The 16,931-nt window shown below is 39.4% G+C and overlaps 1 protein-coding gene across 1 annotated transcript in view; it reads right to left on the bottom strand.

Annotated features, from left to right (window-relative positions):
* LOC104544646 (homeobox protein Meis2) overlaps positions 1 to 16,612 on the bottom strand; it is a gene marked incomplete at both ends in the record, with an annotated part of 106,120 nt that extends 89,508 nt beyond the window's left edge. Inside the window, 3 exons of the mRNA XM_010189569.1 lie at positions 5,388 to 5,502; positions 15,522 to 15,671; positions 16,562 to 16,612. Of these exons, the coding sequence (XP_010187871.1) occupies positions 5,388 to 5,502; positions 15,522 to 15,671; positions 16,562 to 16,612 (316 nt within the window). The remainder of the gene's footprint in view (positions 1 to 5,387; positions 5,503 to 15,521; positions 15,672 to 16,561) is intronic.
* Between the last annotated feature and the right edge of the window lie 319 nt (positions 16,613 to 16,931).

Here is a 16,931-nt window from a genome sequence, read left to right as displayed (position 1 = left end):
CCCAGACCATTGTTCAAACCATGAAAACATAAAGCAAACTTGGCAAGAAATACTTAAAACAAAGGCTCATCAATATTCTCCAATTTGTCAACATCTCAATTACAGCAATGGAAAAAAATGTAAATTTCATGTGCTTTGAACACTAAGGAGTCTATTCTTTATCAGTCCACATGCGTAACTCCCATCACCATTAATGGGAATTACTCATACATATCAACACAAGGATGGGCCCCTCAAACTTGAAAGGAAGAGATGAATTAATAAGGGCTACTCTCTTCCTGTATATTCCTCAGCTGAAAAAAGTCATTGTTCTTTAAGAGTTTTTCTTACTTCATACAGTTCACCTTTATGAGAGCTGCGCCTTTTGAAATAATGCATCTCCAGTGAAGCATTATTTATTAGCAAGTTTGATTTTTCACAGTCTGGATGTTTGAGTCTTTCTATTAGGAATTTCCTTTCTTACAAAAGACAGCTCTCTTCTAATAAAATCATACCCTATGACTTTATAGGTAAAAATATAAAGGAATAAAATATATTCTGAATCCTTGTGATGAATATGCTTACTAACCTCAGCAGGCTTTCCTATACACACAGCACTAAGAAGAAGTTTTAGCATTGGCTTTTGGACATTAAACTTCTGAAGAGTGCATGAATGTGTTTGCTTTGTTTGGGTTTTTTTTTAATTAAAAACAACATAACCCTTTCCTTTTTCTGCCTGTTGGAGTTTGGTTCAAAACTTTATGTAGCTTCAGTAGAGTTTCGATACTAGGACAAACCTTTGGGCACATCAGCTAGTTTTATAAGCAAATTTAATTTGTATGCCATCATTATTACAAAATGGTATATAATGAATAATAAATGAACTACCTAATTTTTCCAATATGCATCAACCCAGAGATGTAACCTGAGATGAACACATAATTTCAGCTAATATCTTAGTTGACTTTTCCCAGAACCAGATGACAAGTCTTTGCCACAGAGAACTATTGTGGACGAGTCTGTGGGACAAACATCAAGCTGTCATGAAAGCATTTCTAAACTACTTTAAGATACTGCCCTGGAGAGTAGCCTCAGATATTATTTATAAAGGGGCAGATCTTCATTCAGCACAAGTAGTTCCATCAGAAAAAAAAAAAGCAAACCACCAAACCAAAAAAACCACACATGATGAACTACTCACATGGGTAAGGCAAAGGGATGTGATGCCCAATTATTATTTTTACTGCTGTATAACCTAGAAGTTCCTTGTCTCTGGTTTCTCTCTTATGGTAAAGTTTATGACACCAGGCTTAACCTAAAGAGACGGTGGACTTCCTGAAAGGTCCTGAAGAAACACAGCCTCCATCTGACTTGGCTGGATCGGGCCCTTTGAGTCACTGAACTAAAAATATGACAAATCAGGTACATAATCCTAGTATCGTAAAATATGAAACTGAAACTATTCCCTGGTGCTTGCCTGCAGACCACAAGTTTTTAAACCTTAAAAAGATTTATTTCCCACTTTTCATGCATAATCTGCCATATTCATTATTTGAAATATCCCATAAAAAGATTAAATAGGAATTAAAGTCTGGGAGCGTCATATCCATCACTGCGGTACAAACGGATGCTGAATTCTAGGAGTCATTTAGCCTTGTATGTAAAGGCAGTGGCTGTTTTCACTTTGTTTCACAAAGAATAAGGAAAACACAATACCCCAGAAGATTTTCAGATGTGTTATTTCCCTTCCAAAGGAAAGGGTGGATGATAAAGCTACACACACCTTTTAATCTTCAGCATAAGGTTTTTACACATATATTCCCTGGCAAAAACCCCAGGGTCTTCTCTCACCCCTCCCCTTCTCTCAGCCCCTTTCCTGCCATCTCCCTTGCTATAACTCAGCTAACCCAACAGAACCAGTCAGTTTTAAATTTCAGTTGGGACCCCGGTGACCTGTTAATGAATCTACAGAGAGGAGAAAAACTCACAGTGTTGAGTTATGCCTGGTGTTGCTAGCTGACTTGGAGTCAGAAATGCTTGAAGCGTTAACGTAATTGCAAGAATGTGAAAAATGAAGCGTTGGGCTCCTGAGCAAAGCGAAAGGTCAAAGCAAGCCCTACACAAAACAAGTCTCTGGAAGATGGCCTCATTAGACCATTAAATCAGCTTCTTCTTTCTCTCCTTTGTAAGATGTTTAGAGTGTTTTATTTTTATTATTGGATGTGTTTAACTCTTTCTCTTTCCAGGGCAGGGGAAAAGTTGATCAGACCTACTACATAATTACTAATCTCTAAAATAGTATTACATGGCATTGATCTGCATTTGTGGATCTAAACTGGGATAAAGTCAATAAATTCTTAGTAGATCACAGGTCACTAGTACTTTGGTTTGCTAGGTGATCAATACGTTGTATAGCTTAGTTTTCTGTTGAACAAGTGAGGTGACACGTTAAGAACAACATGGACACTCACCACTAATAAAATTAGGATAATCTTTCAACATTTACTGCCTGAAGTCCCTTTTCTTATCTTTTTCAATGCCAGCATGTTTCTAATAATACCAAACACTGACTAGATTAACCCTTTTGATGCCAGAGGGTAGTAATGCGCTGCTGTGGAGAGGCTGTCTTCCATGAACAAACAAAATTCCTACACCTTTTTCTTTTGGTTCTGACTTTAAGAATCATGGACAGATTCCTCTGTGCAATGAATAGATCTAGCTAATGCAAAGAAACTCAGCAGAAATTATATCATCACTCGCCCAATTCCTTTCCATCTTCACTCCTGCCCCTCCTAAAAAACGTCACAATCTGCACATCATAGACTTAAAGCAAAAGCAGAGACCCCTGGAAAGCGTGGTCCCAAGAGCCAAAAGATATTTACTCTACTTTGAATCAATTTCTGCTGCCATCAGGCATCAGTGGAGGAGACCCTAAGTTGCTAATGTAACACAAGACTGCCTAACGAGCTCCCATTCCCAAGAAATCCTTTGGGGCAAGTGGAATACTTGAAGCAGCATTTGTAGAAGGTCTTGACAAAACTGCAGGGAAACTAAGTTGACCCAAATAAGTGACTGCACCAGAATAGCTCAAGAGGACATCTACCCATCTTGGCACTATCTGGGACCTATTCACTGCCAGTTCATGAGTTATGAAGTAAACCCTACCCCCCTCAAGGAAGCATAAGGAAAAGTCAAGACAGGCCTCCCTCTATTTAGTCTTTCACAGTGTTGAGAGGGGAAGAGCAATCCAAAGCTGTCTCCAATGGGAATTTTGCCGGTGCTGTAGGGTCATAGATCTTTCAGCTGCCGGCAGCTGAGTGGAATGCTGATTTGCCACTGGACGACTGCTTCCCTTTAAAAGGTCCAACTGAGCACAAAGGGAAGCGTACTGGTGATGTTTCACCCTGCTAGGCTGGGCAGCACTAGCAGCGGTTGTTCCCCTTCCACAGAAATTACTGTAACAGGTTTGCTTAACATATATATCACATGAAACCTCAGTCTCCAATGGGAAGCTGCTGTAGTTATCATCAACTACTTTCCTTTATGCTTAGCAATATTTCTCAGGCACCCCCAGTTACATGACAAGGGATCAGAGACTAGTGAAATGCAAGATTCCTGGATGTAGATACAAGGGATTTCTTTACATCAAGCATAGCTCAATGGAGAAACTCCTTCAATTTCTAAGCAGTTGCTGGGGCAGAGTGGAGATACAGGTGGAGGAAACTTCTTACCTAGGGGTGAAATGAACATGCTATGGGAGGTGACTCAGAGGAATAATTTTTAAGTAGGTAAATGATGATCTTGTACACCAAGAATCTTAGCCACAATGTAAAATGTAAATGTAAACAATGTAAACATTGTAACAGAAGTAAAGTCTAATAGCTAATAGACATAACACTGATTTGCAGTTTAGCAGTCAAATTCTCCCTTTCATTAGCTGCTGAAGCTGTAATAGTTCACGCTGAGCCTTGTACAGCTCCAATCCAACCACATTGAAAAAAATCTTGTGTGACTCATGCTGGCGTTGGATCACACCCTGTGCCATGGCTGCTTTCTATCAGCAATAAGATTACAAATGTATAAACAATTCATACAAATGGGAGACAAACCCAAACCACTCTACCAGAAACAAACTTTGCAAGCGCCTAGAATCGCAATGCATACGACACCAGATCGTGAGACAGACGAGGGGATCTAACTCTGTGCCAAGCAGTGGGCCACGTGAGAGACGTGAAATTGCATATGTGCTCTGCCGCCTAAGCGTGGCAAATATCATGGTGGGAAGTGGCGCACAGCACACAGCTAGTCACAGCAGCTCTAGCCCTGAAGGCTGCTCCCCTCTCCAGTTTCGGGATCCCGCATGGCTAGTCAGATGGCAGACCTGTCAGTTGGCTCTGTTGGGTATGTGTAACTCTCATGTGGGGGAAACACAGTGGCAAAATGCTGCAGAGGCACAAGTTGGAACGAGTATATCGTAAGACCTTGTAAAGGTAATGTCTCACTAGCCGAGACTTACCATGTTTGCAGAGAAAAACAAGAACGGAGACCACCTTAGACTTTGGTCTTAAAAATACCAATTCTGAGTCAAGATCCAAGAGTGACAGCAGGCCATCTTTACACAACTTTTAGCACTGGAGGCTTGACTCTTATACCTTCTGGAGTCACTTATACTTCTAATGAGCAAGTGTAAAACACTATCATATCAGAATGACAGCCTTTGACACTCACTCAGCATGGATGCAGATGACCACACACAAGGTGCAGTGCAGTAGGAAATAAAACAAAAAACCCTGAAATAATAATCAAACCTCCTGAATGCTTGAGAAAGCTTCACTGTATGGACCCAGCAGAGGTTTTGCAGTTCAGGTACATCTCTATTTACCATTCTGAATTCAGATTTTCAGAAGCAGAAACAAGTCTGTACAAGCAAACTTTGCAAGAAACATTTTTTCTGTCCAATTTGGGTTTTGCTTCCACTTTATACAATTTAGCAGCTTCGTAACTTGATATAGGAGTCTCTTCCCCAGCTAAAACTACAGGTTAAATTCTCCATCTACAACCCAGCTCAAACAACTGCATCACAGCTGGAGAGTATGTCTGTCATTATATTTACTTACACCACACAAAAATAAACTGTAGATAACCAAATTTGTAAAGGAATTGGCAGAACTAATCAATTGTTGTTACAAAGCTTGTTTGAAGATTAGATATTTCACTTTGAAATAATAATAAAATGCAGCTAAGTGGGTTAGGAAAAGGAAATACCGTCTCCCTAAGTTACAACTGATTATACTGCAAGTCTGCCACTCCATGTTTACTCTAAGGCAGATGTACTGATACAATAAAAAAAAAGCTGGAGTTATTTTAGTCATGCCTACTTTGCAGAGGAAAAAAGTTTGACCTTTTACCTTGCTCGCTGCTGTTGTCTCCACTCTGGGAAGCGTGGCCCCCACTGGAGGGCCCCGGTGTGCCTGCCGAGTGCGTTGAGGTTGCATCATCGTGGTCTCTCCAAGATGAAGGATTCTGGTGTCAGAGTGCCAAGGAATTTTTTCCACAGTTCCCATTCCAATAGCAAATGAAGAACAGAAAGAAAATCGGGAGAAGAGGGGAGGAGGGGGGGGGAAATATACACATTAGCATTTCTGAAATGTGCCAAACACCGATACTCTTTGCACAGTGTAATAATTCTTCAGCAAAGACAAGCAGAGGAGGTACAAAGATTTACTTGGTAAAATAAAGGACAGATATTTTTCTTTTCTAAACTGTCCAAAGAGTCGTCTGGATTTAATTGTTTGAATAGTACTGAAGAATCTTTCAGGGGAGGAAACATTAAAAAATTAAGTTTCTTAGTGAGTTACACAAGCGGAAAAGCATCAACCTGCACAGTTTGACATTAAGATGTTCATGTTAGGATCAAGATAGTTGATATGCAGACTATCTCCCCGCACTTTGTTTTTCCAGACTGACCCGAGAAGGGAAGGGAGAGGAAGAGAAGGGAAACTGTTTCAAGAAGTAGAAGAGAATGTGCATGGGGAAGGAGCGTGTCTTCACAACCTGCCCTCTCTCTCACCCATTTGAATGCTGGAAAAACTTCAAGTAAATGCAAAGTTGTGAGGGGAAAGCAAGCTTTTTCTGAAAGACATTATGTACCAGGAAAGATGCTTCCTCACTCCCCTCCCCCCAATACCACCTTGATATGACACATTTCAAAAGCCTTTCTAGATGTAACACTCTAACAGTTCGCTTACAAGTATTGTCAAGAATAACCACCAGGTGATTATATAAAATAACATGTATAGCGATTGTTATGTAATTCTTTCTACATTACTATGCATAAAACACGACAAAAGGGAATGCAGAAGACAGACATATGAAGTTTGCAAAACTTGGCTAGGTAAGACCTCAACTACTGCACTTCAGTCACATAATTCATGTGAGCTTTCTAATTTATTGAGTATTGGCTTTCCCAGAGCGGGGAGCTGCTATTTAAAAGGGTAAGTGAGGAAAACTTCATGTTACAGTTCAGTGCTACTTTGTTGAGTGTGTTCTCCTCCTGTTCTCCTCCCCTTTCCTGATCATTCCCAATACCCTGCTGTTGCTTAAAGGAAAACAGGAATTCTACTGTACAGGAAGAGCTTTATCAGCACCACATGAAGGCAGGCAAGAGATGGAATTTCCTCTGGCAGAAAAGGAGAGCAAGAACACATGAAACAGATCAGACTAGGGGCTGGACCTGCATTACTTGTCACCTGTATGTGACAACTTAAATCAAGCACATTATAATAATTCAACAACAAAACAAAGAAAAACCCCTTCCCCTCAAAAAAAAATGCTTCTTCGTTTTGATTGTGTTTAAAATCTGCATTGTGAAATAAAACCGAACTATTAAAGCACAAGGAGATCCTGAAAGCAGCAAGCAACAAGTTTGGATAAATTCTTTGAGCAGGACTGATTCTGACCTGATCTACCCTGATGCGTAATAGGAATAAGTTCAACAAAATCAACTGATTTACTCATTGTAAAATTCGGTGTAAGTGTGATTGGAATCAAGTCCCAAAATATATATCAAAACATCTCAAAATAATCACCTACCACTGATTAGTACCACATGCTCTACAGCAACGCAAAATAGAACTGCCAAATAACAGCTTACTGCAATACCCAGCAACATAAATCTAACGGGTCTGACCCAGATCACAGCAGAGACAAAGGGAAGAGCCCATGACTTCAAAAGGTTCCCAGTAAAGCCCTCAGTGACCAAAGGGTAAGGAGGATCTAAATCCCCTTCTCGTTAGGCATACACGTGCACCCATGTTTGTGGTTCCATAGCAGGAAGACATGAGTAAAATCAGAAGACGGGCCAGGATTTGGAATTCGCCTAACTTGTCATGCAACAGACAGCACAACAGCACTTACAGCACAAAACCACCACTCCCTCCAAAGCCTAAAAGACTGATCTACTTTCCCTCACACAGAAACGCCACAGAAAAAAAATCCCCACCAAACAATAATATTTTATATTCATTGAGGTTGTTGTATTAATTAGGTCTCAGAAATCACTATTAATAGTCTACCCCCCCCAATATCATTAAAACAAACATACAAACAAAAAATTTTACCATTGTTTTACAGAGTCAGGTGGAAAGAAACACAAAAAGAAAGATGAGAAGTCTTGAAAGTTCAAGCAGCCCAGATATTATTAAAAAGAAAAAAAAAGTTGAAAATAAGGTTAGCAAAAAGTTCAGATGGAAATAAAATGCAAAACCTGACCAAGTTTCTTTACAGCCTGGATTAAAACACAGTTGTGCCTATGAGCTTCCCTTTTTATCTCTGAGTTAGGAAGCCACTCAAATAGCTTCAAGCTGAAGGCAAACAGCAGACAGGAGCTCTTCAGCCCTCTGCAGCCTCTTAGTGTCAGCTGTTTGCCGGATGGTAATCAGATAAAGAGCTAGAAGAAATACATTAAAAAGGAAAGAAACAATAGCATAGCATGAGTTTAGCCCTCCAACAACATCAGGCTGGAACCTTCTTTTAGAAAATGTAATAATTGCAACATGTTCACCTAGCCTAAACTTTTCAGGGAACACAGTGAGTTATGTTAATTTTATGCACTGCAGGCTCTCTTAAGCTGGCTGCTGTTGGAGCTCCTTATCACGCATAGGAAAATTACAATAATTAACTGGTAACACCTCAGCTCTGTTTCAAGGCAAATGTCATCCATAACCTATCATACAGTATTTCAAAAGCTACACCGGCCTTTCTGTTTCAAACCCGTAATGATTTGGAAAGGATCACTGAATAAGACTTCCTGCACTGCTGTCTCTACCAGGATGAGTTGTTCTTGACCTCAGTTTGTAGATTCTGTTTTGGAAAGACAGATTGTATTGATTGGGAATTCAATGTATTTTGACACAGTTTTCTTGAGGAAGGAATTTGACAGAATTTTGTTGAAGGACAGAAATAATAAGATGGGATATTTACAAGATGCAACTGTAGAATGTTGGAGTAATTTGAAAGGGAGGGACAAAGCTAGGCTTTAATATTATAAAAAATGACAACTCTTGAGGTGTTTACATCCTCATAAAAAGACAGCATTCTTTTGCTTGGGACTAAGATCATTGTACGTGTCAATGAACTTCTTTTTATCTCCCCTAAACTGTTTCCAACTTTGCATCCCTCAAGAAAAGTTTCTTGGACAAAAAAAAAAGAGACCAATTGAAGTACACATCTAAAGTGTATTTCACTAGAAACACTTTATCAGTATAGTTTAGGTACCTAAGAGATCCTCATCTAAAGCTTGCCAACATTAATTGCAATTTTTCTATCAATGTAAATGAAATTTGTATTAAGCTATCACACTGTAAAAAAATCAAACCAAACCAAAACCAAACAAGTGAAAAACAAACAAACAAACCAGAAAACTAGATAGCTTTAGATAAATTACACAAACTGTTAGCATGATTTCTCATATCTTCTTGCAAGTTTAGTTTCTTGCAGAAACACGTTGAAGAGAGCGGATGATGTCTGTCAAAATGCAGTTGCCTGTTTTGTGTATGTGTACATACTATAAAATTTTCACACATATATGACCTAAACTAATGCCAGATACCATAGAAGGTAAACAGCACACATATATCTATTCCCAGTAGTTTTAATAATTGGGAGTCAAATATGGTGCTCCTCTTGCTCTTACCTAATTGTGTTAAAGAGCAGTGTTACCAGGAGAAAAGCAGTGAATACTGAGTAGAGCACAATAGAAGGAGATGGAAAATAGATACAAGAAGCTAGGTCTCCAGGGGCAGTATTTTCTATTTGCTGGGCTACAGACTCGCAGCTGATAATGCAAGTTGTAATTAATATAAAAGCAGGAGACAATATGGGAAAAGCTTGTACTAGCAGGGCCACAGGAGATCACTCCGCTGCTATCCACTGTTTCTCATTTACACACACAGCCTTCCCTAGAAAACACAATTTTGCCAGTGTTTTTTCCCTTGAAAGTTAAAAAAAAATTGATTTAGCACTACCATTGGATTTTGCTAAATCTAGAAAAGAGCAACAGAAAGGACAAGAGACTATGCGTATACAAAGCAAATCTGAGGCCTTACTCTTTTGTCGATGCTGCAAATCTGGTGGAAACTGCAAGAGTTTTTAACTACTACAGGATTTCTTTAACAGAGATGTTGTAACAGATAAATTTTATATAGGATAACCTTCTGTTGAATTGCAATTCTTGCTTTATATGCCCAGAATTTCCACTAGGTAAAGCCTGGCTAATTTTTTGTGAGTATATGTAGCCCTGCTAGAGCTGATTCTGATCTCACACTGCTTTTTATGGTGATATTAAAGACTCAATTAGCCATAAGGAATTTGCTTCTTATTTATAACTAGGAAGTAAAATCAATCAGGCCAGCTGATGCACCCATGCAAGCAAGCTGAGTAGGATTTGGCTCACAGACTTTAACCATATACAACAATGACAGGATCAGGCCCTTACGTTTTACCAGATTAAATGGACAAAACCATTGATCTTACAGGACCAAACAAAACACAACTCACTTTCAAAGAAGAAACTACATCAGCTACAGAGCTCATTCTTCGTGAAGATGGCTGGACAGAAAGGTCTGGAGCTTGCTCTGGTAAATTAATTTTGCAAACACAAAACTGAACTGAACTACTGATACAGATGGCATTTTGCCCCCCAGATACAGGCCAAATCCTGCTCACCTTGATCTTACAAGTGACACTTGAAAACACAGTGGAACGACTGACATGACTGATACCACAAAAATCTATATCTAGCTACCACTGTATATAAAAAGATTATATACTGTGCCAGACATAGAAACCTATGCACATACATGCACATTTGTTTCTGTGTGTGCATCTGTGTTCATACGTGTCTGTCTAGGTTTTGTATGTATAAAGTTCAGGTTGGTATCTTGGAGGCTGTTGTGGAGTGCAGTGATATAAACTTACTATGTAAAGAAATAATTTCAATAGTTAAATGAGCCATGGAATACTCTAATTTGACATGATATGTATGTTTTCTAATAAAGCCTACTCTTGATATTACTAAGGTTTATTTTCTTTCAGGTGCATATTTAATTTAATAACTTTTTGTACCAGAATTACACAATTTAAACAAAATACAAGGCATTATGATCTATCAAATATTTGTGTATGTATGTATATATATGTACAAGTTGTAATTCTTATCCCTTGATTTTGCATTTTAGTAAAGCATCAGGAGGGACTTTTGACACTCATGTGTGGTAACGCTCTGAAAAGCTGCGTGCTTTGTATTTTCCAATTAAGATTGAAATCAGACGTAATCCACCTGTCAGCAAGGAAATGAACTTGAAAAATCGGGAGTTTGTTGTTTTTTTAATTGTCTTTCTATGTCATTCTGTGTGGCTACACTTGATCTAGAGTGATAGACAACTCAAACCAAAGAGAGAACACCAAGACCAAACAGAAAGTGAAATGCTTTATCAGTTCAGTTTGAGAGACCCCAGTTTAAAATTAAAACACTCCAATTTGAGCTTTGACTGCAGAGTACCTTGGGCCATCAAAAAGAGGAAATACACAACATCGTCTACAGTCTCGGAAAGTTCCTGACGCTCCTTGCCCCTTCAGAAAGCACAAGGCCTACCGTAATGTCCTTAGTCTTAAACCACCTACTAAGAAATTAGATTATTAAAGAAAAAACTGTTGTAGGTAGTTGTTACTGTTGCAGTTAGCTACTGAGTTTCCCTTCTGACACTACAAACAGTAATGGCATCTTTAGGGTCTGATCCTGCTTTTCTGGCCTACTCGAAGTCCTTCTAAGTGTGACATACGTGGAGTTTGCAGCATCAGGCCCTCAGTTACTTCCTCATTACTCAGTGAAATCTTACCTAAAGGTTTAATTATCTAACTGGAGCAGATACATATTACCTTATTTTTTTTTTCTCATCTGCAATATGTCAGAAATCTGCACAGACCATTCTTGGAGAAGAAACATTAACAAAATGTAGAATGTCTAGATGTCCAAAAGTGCAAAATAAAAGTATCTCCTTGTCTGAGAGCTGAAAGGTTTAATATTCAGACCAATACTTCTCTACAGCTAAGGCATCAGATTTCTAATCTGTCAACTGTTCTTTTAGAAAAAAGATGTATATGTGTATCTCTACCAATTTTTAGTTATATCTTTAAAATGATGATCTGTATATTATTACCTCTCAGCTGCAAATTGACTACAACATATAAACAAATATCAAAAAGATGGAGGCCCCGATCCTGCTCACACTAAAGTCAGCAGAATACAAGCCATAAATTTCTACGGGAGAATTATTAGGTTTCAAAGTAGGTTTGTGCAGAAGGAAGAATTGTGTGGCACCAGCTGAAGCAAGGTACAAAAGAAATGTAATTAAGTACAAAATGTTATAATATGCTTGAAAAAGTTTTAAAATCTCCAAATTTTACAAGCATCATGCTTTTCAGATTTAGATAGCTTGAAGGAGGATGGGGAGGGGGGGAAGATTTGTTGGCAATCTCAACAGATATTTTAGGCCCAACACAGAATGCAGGATAGGGCTCAGAATGTTTATACTGAACAATAATAAATTGTCTGTGCTGAGAAACTGAAGTTGAACTGCAGCTGGAAAGGTTTCTTACCTCCTTTTTTTTTTTTTTCTCCTGACTGATCTGGTTCAGCCAGGGCATAGCTGTAATTACCTTCTTCCCATCCACAGCTAATACCTCAGAGCAGTAAAAAAGTATGAGGGTGTTAAAAATTCAAACGCTAATTATGGGCTGTTATATTTACTAAACACAGCAGTGTAATAACAAAAGTTTCAGCTCCTTGTGGCCAGCGCTGCACTATTTGATCTACCAAGTCCCTGGACCCTTTACACTTACTGTATTACATAACAGTTAATAGCTCTCTAGAATAAAATTCGATAAACACATTTATTACCAAACACATATAGCACAATCGCTTGCAGCTGTCTCCTTTTTCCAGCACAGGTATATCTCTGAAGAGTTCATTCCTTTGTTGATTTTGTTTTTGGTTTCCAATTAAGTTATATAAATAGTGGGGCAGTAGATTTTGAAAAGGGAAGCATGCGCTATTTGAGTACCCCATTTAAAGTCTTAAGGCAAATATTGGCTAATCCTCCGATTCCTTCTGTTACTTTCCCTCATGCCTGTTTTCAGGTCTAGCAAGGGAATAAAACGGAGAGCTCCCTTAGACTCTAGATCAGCACTGCCACTGTCACTGCCACCAACCCTCGCATTCACATTAAGTGCACATAGTGTAGCTTTATACCACTTAATAAGAATAGAGGTGTATGGATTTTTGGGGTGTCAAACAGCTGTCACAAACTGTCACCTCCACAAGAGAAACCTTGGCACACAACAAATTAAACTACACTTATTTTTTGGCTATCATTATTCATAGTCAATCAGTTGAAATGCTCCTAGTATTTCATGTGCAAATAAAACCATGAGGGGAAGACTCATGGATCAGAACAGTGGGCCAATACATAAAATAGAGGAAACAACATGCTGTCTCTGTCCTTCTGAAGTGGCTCATCATCACCCCTGCACCAACTTTCACCAAATGAGATCTAGCCTGAGGCTATATATTAAATATGCATATCAAAGCAAATGAAAAAATAAACCTGGAGAATCAAATTGGACAAATTTGCATGCTTGAGCTACTACATTTTCAGGTAGATGCTCACAAATGATAGCTTGTTTTTTTATAGTCTTGCGTGTTTATATTAGCTATTTTTTAAAGCTTTTCCTTTTTTATGAATAAAAGCGGATTTTTTTCCTGCTGGAACCTTGTACAGTGTAAATATAAATGTGTGTGCACACGGTGGTTTGACTAAGCCATAAAAGACTGTTAAAGTTTTGTTGGGAAAAAAGCTAATATAAAAAAAATCCAATAAGGAGACACATTTCCCAAAACGCATGAATAAAATGTAACTATGTGATACAACTCTTCATTTCCCAGTTGGTGTTCTGGTTGCACAAATTATTGCTTCCTTTCAAAACAAATAGCAGGGGGCTAAAGTAAAAATGTTATAGCTCAAATCTCCAGGAAATAAAAGGCTTTAAATTATAATACCCAATGAAGTGGTAAACCCTAAAGGGTGCAAGATAAATGGGTTGTCATATTTATTTGAGTTTGTTTTTTGGGCCACAAAAGCAAGAGGAGATTCTTCTCAGGGAAGATAATAGTTATCAAATTATCAGAATGCTAACCCCCTCCACCTCTGTCCTATCATTGTGTGTGAATTTAAATATTATAATGGAGCACTGCAAATTGGCTTGAGCATTCGCCATCTGCCAGAACCCTAAACAGCCTAGTTTATCTAATCTCTTCAATATAAACATAAGCATGCTCCATTTCTACACTTCCACTTGAAACACACTCTTGTAAAGAGACTATACTGGAGAAACATGTACTTTTTTTTTCCCTGTTACTCTGAATTATACACAATGACCTCATATCTTTCAGGTTGCCACTCATTTCAATTTCTTTTCTAGTAGTCTCCCAGAATTCTTATGTACGTGAATTTAGGGTTGTAAAATGCCATAAACCAAATATTTTTGAAATAATGTCATGCCTCATAGAGTTTATTATCTATGTGAGAGATAGCTGATGAGAGAAACTTTCAAGAACCTCTGTGTACATTTTTTTCTCTCAAAAGGATAGCTTTAAAATGTAAAACATCTCAAAAACCTTGTCCTGCATTGTTTACCGATTACAAATGAGAAAATGAAAGCTAAGACTTGGTTCCAAAAACTATTTCTTAGGCTATGGGACTAAGCCGTGCCAGAAGGGGGGCATTTAGAAGAATTTATCATTATTTTATCTCTCAATTTAACTTCAGTTCAGGTCTAATGTAATTATCAAATACACAGACAAACAACATGTTTTCAAAGGAAACAAAAGCTCCTAGAAAGCTCACTCTCCCTAGGCTCGCAGCTACTCTTCTTAACGCTCTGGGAAATGAAGGCAGGCGCCTGTGCAGAAAGCATGGTTAACTTCACACCGGGTGTTAAATTAATATTTCAACCACTAAAATATTAGACTGTATCATTTAGATTATGAGTTCATTTGAATCTAAAACTGTGTGAACCCCTCTCCCCCCCGGGGATGCGTTCCTATAAATAACCTAGAGTTCACACCCACTCTTTTTAACCAGAGCGATTCCTTCCCTGGGCTGCGGTACCAGCTGCAATTCTTCCCCTCACATCCCGAAGTCTCTCCGCGTCTACATCTTTTGAAAGATCACAAGAGCCTCTCCAAAACCCGGAAAAACAAAGGCACTCTTCTCACCACGCACACCAATGTTCAGTCCTACACACATAACACTAATTCACCAACTCCTAAGTGTTAAAATCAGCCACTAACCTACGGTTACTCAATCATCATTCTCTCCAGCTTTCTGTAATACATTGTTAATAATTGCTTCATCAAGGTTACTGTCTTTTATTATGAAGATGCTTCAGGCGTTTGGCAATAAGTCCATATTCTGACAATAAGTTGCTATAAAGCACAAGCATTGGAAACTCTAATGTGCTAACCCTTTTTTTTTAATGCGATATAGTATTGCCAATAATTCTCATCACTTGTCATCCCCACGAGAAGAGAAGGGGGAGCAAATCAGCAAACTTTCTCCCAAACTTTCTTGTCTCTGTTTCCTTACATCGCTGCGTTGATTACAGAGTTGGCAAAGCAGCAGAGAAAGCAACGATCCCCACATCAAACCGACAGTTTGCTAGCTTTCCAAGCCGCCCAGACCAGAAAACTTTACAAACCATTGCAAACTCGCTGCTTTGCAGATGGAAACAGAAGGAACCTTTTGCGTTCCTACAACTTTACAAAGCGAGAGGGAAGAAAGTGTAAAGATGGGATCCGAGCTTGCAGGAAGTTAAAGGGGTAATAACAATAATACTAATAGACAACAGCAGCAAATGAAATCGGGGACAGATCCTCCTAAGCAGGTTAAAGCCTTAAAAAGTGTCATAAAGAAATAAGGACTTACATGGTCGGCTAAATTTGTGGAAGATCCTGAGAGTTCTTCGTGGTCTGATTTAGAACTGCCATCCCTTTCATCAATAACGAGGTCTATTGGCATTTTTCCTTTCAAACAACTAATGTACCGGTGGCAGAAATTATCGCACAATTCATGAACCTGAAAACAATGACAAGAATAATAGTATAAATACTGGCAAAATATCGGATTGCGACTTTTTTTTTTTTTGGTAGCAAGAACAACCCTCTGATCTACTCCACGAGTAACTCTAATTAAGGGGCACAATAGTTAAAGGCAAGGAAACAATAGAGAAATTGTTGCAGCACATATTATTCTCTAGAGACTTGCCACAGCAACAAGTTAGAGAGAGAGAGAGAGAGACAGTGGGCTCAGTTTGGTGTGCAGAGGAAAACCCAATCTGATGATAACATCAGAACACGGGGAGCTGGACCCAGGCGGTATCTCTGGAGTGTACACAGCCCAGACAGGTACAACAAGTCACTCGGGACGGGGTCGGTTTAAACTGGGGCTAAAAAAAAGTCTGGCCCGGGAGTAGTGAGAGGAAGCTACTCTCTGGGCTGTGGGAAGAGCCGTTCTCGTCTCAGGGCACAGCCCCCTCCCCACGCAGCGCAGGGGCCCCCTGCCTCTTCCAAACATTTAGTGCTTGCTAGGGGTTAATATGCCTGCCAGAGCTGGAGAAAGGCAGGAGTGCTTTCATTCCTCTTTTTGTTAAACATATTATCTCTGAGTCAGGAAAAGAGCTTCTGCTGAGGGAAGGGGTAAGGAGGGTGGAAAGGGTTTAATAATATATACATTTAATGACTTGGTTGAAATTACGCTGAAAAAAATATTAATGGTGCCGGGCTGGTCTTGGCTGGGCATGGCTGTCGGGTATCACATGCTCTGATGGCACAGGTTACGGAATCACACTGCGTTTCCTCTGTCTCCTCTGGCCGTGTTTACAAGTCATCCCAAATAGTCGAGGGGAGGGGAGGGCGACACGACAGGGAGGGAATGGCTTGCCCTCCGCCCACCTCCGTGGCTCTTACCTTTTCTAATTCCAAAAGGTGAAACCTTAGTACTTGTATTGCTTGGATCATCTGCAAGAAAGTTTTGAGCAAGGGGTTACGTGGGAGACAGGAGCTGAGGGTCTGTGCAGAGCTGCGAGCACGAGTGGGCGAGGGGGAGAAGGGGATTGTCAGGGAGCCCAGTCATTATCCAGGATTTTACCTCATTGGTCACGCTTGAACAATTTTGATCAACTTTAACCTAAGCACTTGATTTTTATCATATTTATTCCAGGAGCGGTGACTAGTGCTTTATTACCGCGGTCTTGGAGAAAACCTCTTCCTCTTTTCCTCGCTCCCTCTCAACACCCCGGCCCTCATCCCTGAGGGTCCGCAGAGAAGTCAAACACAC

Source organism: Mesitornis unicolor, unplaced genomic scaffold (genome assembly GCF_000695765.1).
Source record: "Mesitornis unicolor isolate BGI_N332 unplaced genomic scaffold, ASM69576v1 scaffold12998, whole genome shotgun sequence".
In the NCBI taxonomy this organism is placed as follows: Eukaryota; Metazoa; Chordata; class Aves; order Mesitornithiformes; family Mesitornithidae; genus Mesitornis; species Mesitornis unicolor.
This window is presented reverse-complemented; position numbering and strand designations above follow the sequence as displayed.